General features: G+C 40.4%; 2 protein-coding genes across 4 annotated transcripts in view; one reads left to right on the forward strand and one right to left on the reverse strand.

Annotated features, from left to right (window-relative positions):
• runx1 (RUNX family transcription factor 1) overlaps positions 1–7,822 on the forward strand; it is a 36,730-nt gene extending 28,908 nt beyond the window's left edge. For both annotated transcript variants that reach the window (XM_079582046.1, XM_079582047.1), the window contains 5 exons: positions 147–251; positions 3,786–4,019; positions 6,765–6,908; positions 7,055–7,345; positions 7,488–7,822. In XM_079582046.1, the coding sequence (XP_079438172.1) occupies positions 147–251; positions 3,786–4,019; positions 6,765–6,908; positions 7,055–7,345; positions 7,488–7,714 (1,001 nt within the window). In that variant the 3' untranslated portion in view covers positions 7,715–7,822. The remainder of the gene's footprint in view (positions 1–146; positions 252–3,785; positions 4,020–6,764; positions 6,909–7,054; positions 7,346–7,487) is intronic.
• tgds (TDP-glucose 4,6-dehydratase) overlaps positions 1–12,206 on the reverse strand; it is a 305,863-nt gene that overhangs the window by 225,130 nt on the left and 68,527 nt on the right. The window lies entirely within an intron of this gene.

Genomic DNA, 12,206 nt, shown 5'->3' on the forward strand with positions numbered 1-12,206 from the left:
GAACCACAGACTGTAAAAGAACGGGTGTTAATAGCAACAAAACACAACAGTTTTTTATGCATTTGGTTGATCAGTGTTTGAAGCATTCTTAATCTTCATCAATAGTTTCATGTTAAAGTAGTGTGTTTTGTGTGTTGTTTTTGCAGGTAAAAGCTTCACTCTGACCATCACCGTTTTCACCAACCCTCCTCAAGTCGCCACGTACCAGCGAGCCATCAAGATCACCGTGGACGGGCCCCGCGAGCCCAGACGTGAGTGTTTCTAGTTCAGCTTTACCCAAATCTAAAATGTACTTACTGCAGATATTAATTTTATTCTGAAATGTTTTGTGACCCCTGTGTGACTCTAGCATGTATTCCATGTTTGTTCATTAACATGCACGGTCCCAATCAAATAAATAAAAGAACCTTGACTGGAGAGTTTACAGCCTTGGCCATTGTAACACCTCATTTGAAAGCTAAGGCCTATACTCTTGCCTCGCTTTCGTCATGTTTTTGTCACATTTTTGTGGCTTCATAACAGTTACATTACATTAGATAAACTAAATGCGACCAAAACACTACAAAAAAAGCAATGAAAACATGACAAAAACGCAAGGAAGAAACTTAGATGACTTTTGTTGGCCTTAGCTTTCAAATGATTTGTGACACTGGCCTGCAGGCTATAAGCGCTCTGGGTAAGAGGCTGTAAGATTTGGGTAATAATGATACGGAGAGAATATGCTCAGTTACGGTGGGGTGAGAAATATTAGCCAAAATATACAATTGAACGATAAATCTTTCTGATAATTCATTGATTGGAGACTGAAACAAACATTAATTTAATTCTGTTTATGTAGTATTTTTTTTGTTTGGTTTTCCCATTGCGCCCCAGTAGCATCACAAAGGTATTGTTGCCTCGTAATATCTAGGGTTACCTCTATATTTGACAGTGGCGACAGTCGTGTTAAAAATACCCACGCACTGCAGTAGTCGCAGTAGTAGTAGTCAGTGCATAGTAATGTGCGCAGCTCCCGTCTGAACCCCGGTAACAGTATGTGTGTGTGATGACATAATGTTATAGCCCCATAGAGACGGTGTTAACATGGTCTGTCTGCCGCTCAGTCTGGGACAGTAGAGGCGGATTAAAACGCAGGGAGAGTTGCTGACGGAGACGAGGGGACTTGAATATCAGGAGACACTTTGTTTATAATATCGTTAAGTCATTAAGCTCTGTGAAGTATGAAATTATGAAAAGCGAAATGCAGGTACTGTCACTGTGGCTCTCAACAATCTGGATGTAAAATCAACTAAAAATCTGTCTTCCAAAGATTAAAACATCAACATAAGAGGAGTTTAACCCCCACCTGAAACGACCACATTTTCTCCAGTTTGGCTTGACCTAAATCTAAAAGCTTCTTGAAAAAAAGTGTTAAAATGGCGACAAAAAATGGTGAAAAAGTAAATAAAACATTTTTAAAAAGTGACGAAAATGACAAAAAAAAGAGGCAAAAAATGTGTCGAAAAAGTGATGAAAAATATGACAAAAAGTGATGAAAAAGTGACAAAAATATGGTGGAAATGTGACAAAAAAGTGATGGAAAAAGTGACAAAAATGTGACGAAGAAGTGATGAAAAATCGGACAAAAAAGTGATGAACAATCTGACAAAAATATGGCAAAAATTTGATGAAAAAGTGACAAAAATCGGACAAAAAAGTGATGACAAATTGACAAAAATATGGCAAAAATCTGATGAAAAAGTGATAAAAAATGCGACAAAAAGTGGTGAAAAAGTCACAAAAAAAGTGTCGAAAAAGTGATAAAAATGTGACCAAAAGTGATGAAAATGTGACCAAAAGTGATGAAAATGTGACCAAAAGTGATGAAAATGTGCGACCTAAAAACTAAAATGTGGTAAATAATTTGACAAAAATGCAGCAACAATCTTCAAAATCAATTTTGTAGGTCTTAGCTTTCAAATCAGGCGTTGCTCTGTCTGGCCTATTGAGCTTAGGTGGGGTTAAGAGGTTAACATTGTGTGTTTTACAAAATATTGATGGGAAACCTGGGAGACAATACGTTTGATATTTGAGACAAATGGAGCTGGGATTGAATATAATGATGGAGGACAAGACATGGAAGGATACGATCAGGTATAAAGGTATTAATAGTGTCTATAGAAAGAATATGATTGGAAAATTGAAATGAGATACTTCAGAACCCCTTTAATCACAGGCTTTATCTGGAACTTTACAAGCAAAAAGTTACACAATACTATACAAACACTTAATAACTTAAAGATTTAACCCTTTTTTCGCATCATTACATTGCTTTCTTTGATATTACACTTGTTTAAATACATCCCCTGCTTGTCTTGCCTTGGTGGCCCACATAACTGCATGCAGCGGTGGCCCGTCATGCTGTCTGCCCCTCTGTCTTTTGGCCCGACTTCAAAGCACTGTCACTATTGGGTTACTGCACTTCCTGTTGTGGGGGTGTGGGACGAGTGATGCTTTTTCACAGCTGACCAAGCCCCACCGCGAACCCCCCCCCCCTCCTGAAAATCTTTATATCCAAACCATTACTGAGGCATCATGATAGATCTGTATTTTTATGAGTGGTTTGGTCATAGAAATTCCCAGCTTTGTTCACAGTGCGTGGGATGATGAAAGATGAGTTACTTCATACACGTGTCTTTTCGTTTCCGTACGTACAACAATGAAGTCTAAACTACAGGGAGAGCAGCTTTAATAAAACCTTTTAAAACAGGATATTTTGTTGTTCGCAGAGGATATTGTGACACAAAACTGTCACTGGGTTAGTATCACCATTTCCACTACTTGTGTACTTCATCTAAACCAGTTCTACTGTGGAAATACTGGGACAATGCGTACAATTGTCTCTGTAACCGTTATGCAAAATACTAGCTTCTTTCAGAAAGGGAGTAGATTAACCCCTTTTAGGTGAAACTAAATTGTTACTGGATTAACATGTCTCATCATTTCCACTACCTGTGTACTTCATCTAAACTTTTTTTACTGCGGAAATACTGAAGAAATTTAAGGACAATGCCTGCAACGGTCACTGTAACCGTTATGCAAAATACCATATATGCTACTTTTGGAAAGGCATTAGATTAATCTATTTTGATGTGACACAAAACGGTCACTGGGTTAGTATTCCTCATCATTTCCACTACCTGAGCACTTAATCTCATCCATCTTTACTGCAGAAATACTGACTAAATTTGTGGGCAAAATGCCGATAATTGTCACTCTATTCTGAAATGCCATATATGATACTTTTTGAAAGGCATTACGTTATAACCTTTTGAGATGAAGCAAACCTGTTACTGGATAAGTATTCCTCATTGTTTCCACTACCTGAGCACTTAATCTGATCCATTTTTACCGCAGAAATTCTGACTAAATTTGTGGACAAAATGCCTATGATTGTCACTGTAATCGTTATCCGAAATGCCATATATGCTACTTTTGGAAAGGCATTACATTTAAACCTTTAGATGTGGAGCAAAACTGTTACTGGGTTTGTATTCCTCACCATTTCCACTGTCCATGCACTTAATTTCATCAGATTTTACTGTAAAATTCTTGAGAGAAGTCTAGTTGAATGTGCCATCATTGGTGATATGCAGTGTAGAAACCGTCCTGGCTCACTGGCTTCTATTAATACCATACTATCTCTTTCCCTATGACTTATTATCGGCCCATTTCAGTGGTGTGCCCTGTGGAGGTCTGTTACTTCTCTGACAGTTCCCTTACAAGAGTATTATTTCGTTTTGAAGGGCACCGGCAGAAGTTAGACGAGGTGAAGGCGGGTTCGCTGGCGTTTTCGGAGCGCCTCACGGAGCTGGAGCAGCTACGACGCAGCTCAATGAGAGTCACCCCTCCGCATCATCACCACCCCCATCATCACCATCACCACCATCACGCTCACCAGACGACCAACGGCACCAGGCAGACCTCGGCCCTGAACTCGGCGCCCTTCTCCAGCCCCGCGCACGGCCAGATCACTGCGGGTAAGTGCATCCATATTCATACACTGGTTGTACATGTGACAGCAGAATATAGGGTCAGTTCTCGTACTTTTGATCCAAATCGCATCTGTGTATAAATGTCCGAGCAGAAGTAGCAGCATCAGTCTCCACGGCCGAGTTTTACTTCCTCTCTGCGGCTTTGGTCCGTGCCGTGCGGTCTTTGCGGGGACTCGTGTGGCTCCTGACTCCGTTTCACTTCCCCCTCCGCGACTGCTCGCAGTGACGTGGGTTCGGTGGTTTCACGCGGGCCGTCATGTCGTCTGAGGAGGCAAAGAGGAAGCGAAAGGCGTCTGGCCGGACGTGACGGATATATTTTTATCAATCAAACAAATCTTTCTCACGCTAAAAAAGTTAAGAAATTATTTGATGTCTTTTGTTGTTGCCAAGCGGAGGGGTTGCTATGGGGAATCTTCAAAGTCACAGTGGCATTCATCACTGGGGAAACACCTAAAAGGGTTTTGTAAGAAATTCTGCTTTATTATTAGAGGTGAGCAATACATCATATTAAAACGAGAAAAATGGGGAAAAAATAGGGGGAAAATAGAGGAAAGAATGAGGTAGAAATGGGAAAGAAATAAGGAAAAAATTGTGGAAAATTGAAGAAAGCATGAGGAAAAAATGGGAAAGAAATAAGGAAAAAATTGGGGGAAATGGAGGAAAGAATGAGGGAGAAATGGGGAAGAAATAGGGGGAAAAAATAGAGGAAAGAATGAGGGAAATAGGGAAAAAATAGGGAAAAATAGAGGAAAGAATGGGACGAAATAGGAAAAAAATAGAGGAAAGAACAAGGAGAAAATTTGGAAGAGATAAATAATTGGAGATTTAAAAGGGGGGGACAATGGAGGAAAAAAATAGGAAAAAGTCAGGGAAAATTTGGGAAAATATTGGGAAAAAACTTGGAGACAATTTGGGGGGAAATGGGAAAATAGAGGGAAGAATGAGGGGAAAATGTGGAAAGGAAATGGGGATAAAATGGTGATAAAAATAATCAATACGAATAATGGGGGTGGGTAAAAAATGGGAAAATTGAGAGAATATGAGGAAAGGATTTGCAACCCATTGTGAAAGAAAAGTTACACATAGGGGAACTTTTTTTTCTGCTCTTTTATAGTCTATCTTTTCGAGCAACAAAGCAAAGTAAATAAAGGTGTTTGTTAGGACATTTTTGCACATTTCTGATGGTTTGCAAAAATATCGCTCATTAGCCTATTGTTAGGAAGTAAGTCCCCAAAAATATTGAGATCTTCATTTTTGTCAGTATCACCCAGCCTTATTGTTATGTAAAAAAAAAACGATTGTACTTGTAACATTTTGCAGTACTTTTACTTGAATTCTCGTTTGCATGCCTAAAACTATTGCAACCCATTCCTTCACGTTCAGTTTCCCCCTCGCCCCACTTGAGCTCACTCTGTCTGGGTATGTCGAGGCGTGTCTTGGCCCCCGTCCCGCGCAGGCTCCACACAGCGATCCCTCGTCATTTGGATTTGGCCCGACTTGAAAAGGCCGTGGTTTAACTGCGTCTGTGGCTGCGGTTTATTGCTCTGCGGAGAGAAACCCATTCATCCGCTCACCCACTCACTGCTAATCACTTCCTCCGGGCCGTATAAGGCCAGACTATTGTTGTTTTTCATAAGTTTTGTTGCTAGTTTTATCATTGCAAGAAGGGAATCAATTTAAATGGATGGCACTGGATTAACAGACGTAAATATGTGAATGCACAAGGTTGGACAATAGTGCCACCATGTGTTAACAAAAATAGTATGCCAAGTTGTAGTATTTGTAGGCTATAGATACAAAAAAAAAGTCTCCACACACACACAAAAATACTTTTAGCTTTGATTACATTCACTGTGACATTAAAAGATCCAGTGTTGCACTAATTTTTCTCCAAGATCTTGTAATTGATGTTGGGAGAGCGTGACCACAGCGCAAAGCCTTCTCCAGCACATCCCAAAGATTCTTTCACAATGTGAGCCCGATGAATCCTGGCATTGTCATCTTGGAATATGCCCGTGCCATCAGGGAAGAATCCGAGAGTTACAGTAGATCCATGTGTCGATGTTCACTCACATGTAGATATCTAAACCAAATACTCCAGAATACTCTGCTTTGTGCAGAGGAGAGAAAACAAAACAATTGCTCAAAGCAAAGCTTGAGTTTGGCCAACTGTGCAGCTCAGCTCCTCATCTTTTGATTAAGAAAGAATTTGCCCATAGCAAACATGTTGCTATATTGGTAACAGAAGTGTTTTCTGTGAAAACTGGCGGAACATAGTTTTATCTGAAGACTTTGAAGAAACCATTGGCAGCAGCAGTTCTGAACTACTTTATCTTTAAAATATGAATAACATACTCTTACGTTAAAGAGTTAAACATTAAAGTGATAGTGAGCAACAATCAGCCCCCTCCCCTCCGGACTGGACATGAAAGCCACTCCTAGTTGCCAAAATTAGGAGAGCGAGAACAATATTTAAAAAGTAAAAGATAAAGCTTCCTCCCTCGTGATTGGACCTGATGGGCCGGTTCACAGGAGAAGCTTGTGTCATTGGTCAAAGTGATGTTACTGGGGATTCTGATTCCTCATTGAGATCAGCAAAGGGAGGCCTTTTAAATGTATATTATTATTTTATAAGACTTATACCAGGTCAAAATGCAGGTGGTCACTTATACACAATCTATCACACATGTTGAACATAATTAACTTTAATGAACTTACCTCTTTCTGCAGATTCCCGGCAGATGCAGTCGTCTCCTTCCTGGTCCTACGACCAATCATATCCATACCTGGGACAGATAACCACGCCCACTGTGCACTCGGCCAATCCGCTCTCACCGGGGCGGTCCTCACTCGAACTCTCGTCACGACTCACAGGTAAAGACTTTAATATTTTAGGATTAGTCAAAGCGAAGCAAAATGAAAACAGCTTATGCTGTAAAAATCAGAATTGCCTTGTAATTAGCCATTGAGTTATTTAATGTGTAGCTATTTTTATTCACGTATTTCTGATCTCTTCTCAGGTCCGGACCTCACAGCCTTCAGCGACCCACGCATGACCATAGAGCGCCCGTTCTCCTCTCTGTCGTCTCTCTCGGACTCACGGTTCCCGGACCCCCGCGTGCACTACCCCGCCACGGCCACCGCCTTCACCTACAGCCCCGCCCACAACACGGTCTCCAACGGCGCTCTGGGAATCGGACGCTACCACACCTACCCCCTACCCCCACCCTACAGCGCCAACACCCCCCACCAGACGCAAAATGGACCGTTCCAGACGACATCATCGCCGTATCACCTCTACTACTCTACGGGTGAGTTTCCTTGGCCATTTTTGGAGAAGGGAACGAATCACACAAAATCAATCTTTGAGCTTCCAACCTGCATACCGATATCATCTATATTGTCAGTCCGTAGCTTCATTGAACACATTTCTATTTCTGTATCTCTCTCAAGGCTCGTACCAGTTCTCTATGATGACCGGAGACAGAGGGACCAATGGCACAGACTCGCGGTCCCCTCCCCGAATCCTGCCCCCTTGCACCAACGCCTCCACAGGCTCCGCCCTCCTGCACCCCTCGCTGCCCAACCAGAGCGAGGGCGTCGGCGTGGAGGTGGAGTCGAGCCACAGCAGCTCCCCGACCAACATGGCCGCCGTCGAAGCCGTGTGGAGACCGTACTGAAGAAGAGGAAGAGAGTTTATCGACGCGAGTCTAGGATCAGTGGGCAAATGGTCATTGGAGAGAGATGGAGTAATATTCAACTGGAGGCAGTAGTTTATCGGGCACATATCATCAACGCTTTACTATTATTACTATTTTTCCCAATCAAAAACATACCTGGAGGAGCATGTCAGATGTCACTTCCTTCACGCAGGTTTGGGTGATCCACTTAACCTCTTAACCCCCACCTGAATCGAGCACATTTTCTCCAGTTTCGACTTCAACCAACTCTAAAAGCCTCTTGAGAAAAAATGTCAAAATAGCGACAAAAACGAGACGAAAATGAGAATGAAAAAGTCACAAAAAACAAACAAAAAGTCATGACAAAGTGACATAAAACTGTTGAAAAAAAGTGACAAAAAGTAATGAAACAAAATGTCAAAAAAGTTATGACAACACAGCAACAATGCAAGGAAAAAGATCCTTCTAGATGAGTTTTGTAGGTCTTAGCTTTAACCCTGGCCTATAGGCTGTAACATTTTAAATTTAGGTAAAGCTGAACTGGAGAAAATGTACTTGGTTAATGCGGGGGTTAAGAGGTTAGTGCTCTTTGCATTTTTAAAGACCATAATAAACCACCACCGTGTTCAAACCGCATTCATCACAGCGCCATTGATTTGTTCGCCTGCCATTGGGTAAAAATGGAGGCTCGTATATCGTTTTTAGCATGTTTAATTCCCCATGCTGCCAGCAGAGGGAGCTGTAACCAAACTCTGAGACGCAAACCACCAGTGCCTCGGTGGTAATTGCAGATGTTTCACACTTTATGGTTTCTGAAATTACTGGGTCAATCCATATGAAGCAAAAACACTTATTTTCTCATCATTGTATCACGTCATGGCGGTTTTTATGTTCAGAGATCTCTTTCAAAATGACCATTTGCCCGCTTTCCTGATCGTACCATCTCATTGTTGAACCTACTGATGCAAATCGAGACGAAAAGGAGAAACTTTGAAACCAGGAAATGGACTGGCTTTTAGTTTTACACTGACGATGTACAGCAAAGAGCTCCGGACTGAAATGCTTTGTAAATGATCAGGGTCATTGTCTTGTCGTTGATGATGTTTGAATTCGTTGATGCCAAATGTGTGAATCTTTTTTTACCCTCGACACCCACATATTCAGGTTAAGTTGACTTTAGTTGACGTTTTCTCTCTCTCTGTTGCTAAAATGTCTATTTATTGAACTGTTGTGATGGGAAAACTGCCTGCTTTTTATCATATTCACCTTATTCTGCCCCGCCCACTTTCGCATTGACACTTCCTGTTCATTAAGCGGAGAACAAGGGAAAATCTGATGATAAAATGATGATAAAATGGGCTTTGTATTCGTGTAGTAACAGGTTTTCTCTTGACTTCTCCAGTCCTATGTTAACCAATAGGAGAGAAGGGGCGGGTACAATTCAACTTTCGGAATAAGGTGAATAGACTTATATAAAGAATGATACGGTTAAGAAAAAAACTGTTCCACCTTGAAAAAGTATAATGAAGATGCAATGTTTTAACTGCATCCATCTTTATATTAAGGCCAGTTATTTCCCAGTCCGTTTGTGTTCGTGCATGTACATTTCTTGCTGGATTCGGCTGTAAATACTGCAGTAACCGCTGCCCCTTGTTGTTTTCTGGAAGTTTCTCATGGTTTGTTTTTGTTTTCTATAAATATTCGTATAAAGAAGCAGGAGCTGTGTGGTCCACTTCCTTAATCGCCCAATAAAAGTCTGCTGCACTCACACGGGAGCCCAAGACAACTACGAAATTACTTTTACAACTACTACTACGCCATTTTACTAATACTTAAGACATGTCTGTGTCATCTTCAAACTCCTACTTATACAGGATTCAGCTTTATAATCAGTGTTGGGCAAGTTACTTTAAAATTGTTATCTACTCTATATTAGAAGTTGCGGCTTTAAAAATGTAATGTTTGTATTACATTTTACTGTTTCAAAAAAGTAGCTGAGTTATATTACTTTGAGTTACTTTTGGCAAAATATAAACTGAAAATAGTGATGATGCAGTGAGTTTTCTAAATACATGTATTTAGTTATTCCCCAAGACTGCACATTACCCCCAACAGTTTATTATGACATTTTAATACCAAAAGGCTATATTTTTCATGCCACAAATGGGAAATCTGTCATATTTCATTTTAAAGATTATAAAATACTCCATCAAACAGAGGAATGAAGGGAAATATTCAAAGTGTTGTAGGCGACAGCTTATAGGCCATCATTTTGGTGTTTTTTGACAAACTTATGGAGTAAAAATGGTCGAGCACAATCCATATTTTATACGAAATGTAGATTTTATGCCAGTTGCCATTGCTATTTATTCTGCCTACTACCTACATGACTATATTTGGAAGTCTGCATGTAAAGCCCTGCAATCCAATACTGCTGGAACTAGCCATTTTACAAAAAAGTACGCATTAACTAGACAATAACTACTACCAAACTGTTTAACCGGATTTCCACGCCTGCTCCTCAAATATGGCACAACGAAGGCAGTGCTTTTGAGCGGTAAACTCACCGCTACGTGAATATTTTATGACATGCACGCAAGAGGCCATTATTCATCCTTTACTGTCATTACGGCTGTGTTTTGATGCTGAGTTTGGCGTCTTCGGACATCGATCGCGCGGCCGATCGTCACGAGTGATTTACGAGCCGCGGGGGCGACGAACGATCGAGAAATTAACGGCGAGACGACATTTACATAAAGCTCAATTAATCACCGTGACAACAGAGGGACGAGTGACAGGCCTCCTACTCCGTTTTCGGCCTCTCTTTCCACAAACGGTTTATTTGCATCTTTATATAGCCTAGCGTAAGACCGTATTTCTGCATTTGACCTCTGACCCCGCAAGAAACGAGCGCATTTTCTCCAGTTCGTCTTTTTTTTAATCGCTTTTTTTTTTTTTGCTATGTTAGGCCACGTTTGTCACTTTTTTGTGGCTTTTTCGTTGTTATTTTTCGTATTTTTTATTTTATTTTTTTTGCGTTTTCATCCTCTTTTTCGTCGCTATTTTGAGGCTGTTGGTTTTCTTTTCTTTTTTTTTAGCTTTCATGTGCTCGGTTCAGGTGGAGGTTAAGAGTTATGTAAAAACAAACTTTAAAGGAGAAAAGTTACAAACGATTATTTCATTGTCCGAGAAAATTACAAAACGTGCACGGAATAGGCTCCTGTTTATTTTGTCAAAGTTTGTTGAAAACTAAAAGTAAAAAATGTCAAAAGTAAATAAATGTCGAATGCGGTTGGCAACTTGTTTTTTAACTTCTTTTTACAATCACTTTGATATGGGATGGGGTTGAACCGGTTGAACAATCTGAAACAATTGTAGCTTTTAGTGACTTAAGCTATTATGACATATTTTTTAGCATATAATAGCCAAGCCTCGGTTATTGCTTCGACGGTAGTGGTTTGTGTCATGTTGTGTCACGGATAGGACAAAAAATCATTGTAAAATCTGTCACAAACAAAACATTTTCCTCAAACCATTATGAATGTCTTAATATGAGTTGTGATGTTCCTCCTGAGCCACAAGATGGAGCTGTGTGCTGAGAGTAAATGTAATTATCCAGTTATCCAAGTCAGATAAAAATGAATATTTTTTATATGCTTTATGCAGGCTATAAATAGTTCATAAATGCAGCTCCCACTTGTTTAAACGATTTGGATGTGTCTTATATTTTCCTTCTATCTCACTGTTAAGGAAAACGGATTTTGTCATCGAAGTAATTCCTTTAAAGTAATGCCTCTCCCCTGTGTGAACCTTATGTTTATCTCAACAACCCTTTACCCTGAATGTTTTGTTCTTAACTTAACAGCTGCAACAGCTTTTCCCCTGCGTGAACCTTCACATGTCTATCTAGATAGCACTTTAGGGTGAATGTTTCCTCACACACTGATCAGCTGTATGGTTTCTCCCCTATGTGACCCTTCTCATGTTTATATAGATAGCGCTTTTGGGTGAATGTTTTCTCACAGAGTGCGCAGCTGTAAAGTATCTCACCTGAGTGAATATTCATATGTGTGTCTAGATAGCGCTTTACGGTGAATGTTTTCTCACAGACTGGGCAGCTGTAATGTTTCTCCCCTATGTGAATCCTCTTATGTCTATCTAGATATCCCTTTTGGATGAATGATTTGTTACAAACCGAGCAGCTGTAAAGTTTCTCCCCTGTGTGAAGCCTCATATGTCTATTTCGACTACACTTTTGACGGAATGTTTTCTTACAGAGTGTGCAGCTGTAAGGTTTCTCTCCTGCGTGAATAGTCATATGTGCATCTAGACAGTGCTTTTGGATAAATGTTCTGTTACAAACCGAGCAGCTGTAAAGTTTCTCCCCCTTGTGAATCCTCATATGTCTATTTCGATTACCCTTTTGACGGAATGTTTTTCTTACAGAGTGTGCAGCTGTAAGGTTTCTCGCCTGTGTGAATAGTCATATGTG

This window comes from Gobius niger, assembly GCF_951799975.1.
Source record: "Gobius niger genome assembly, chromosome: 23".
Classification (NCBI taxonomy): Eukaryota; Metazoa; Chordata; class Actinopteri; order Gobiiformes; family Gobiidae; genus Gobius; species Gobius niger.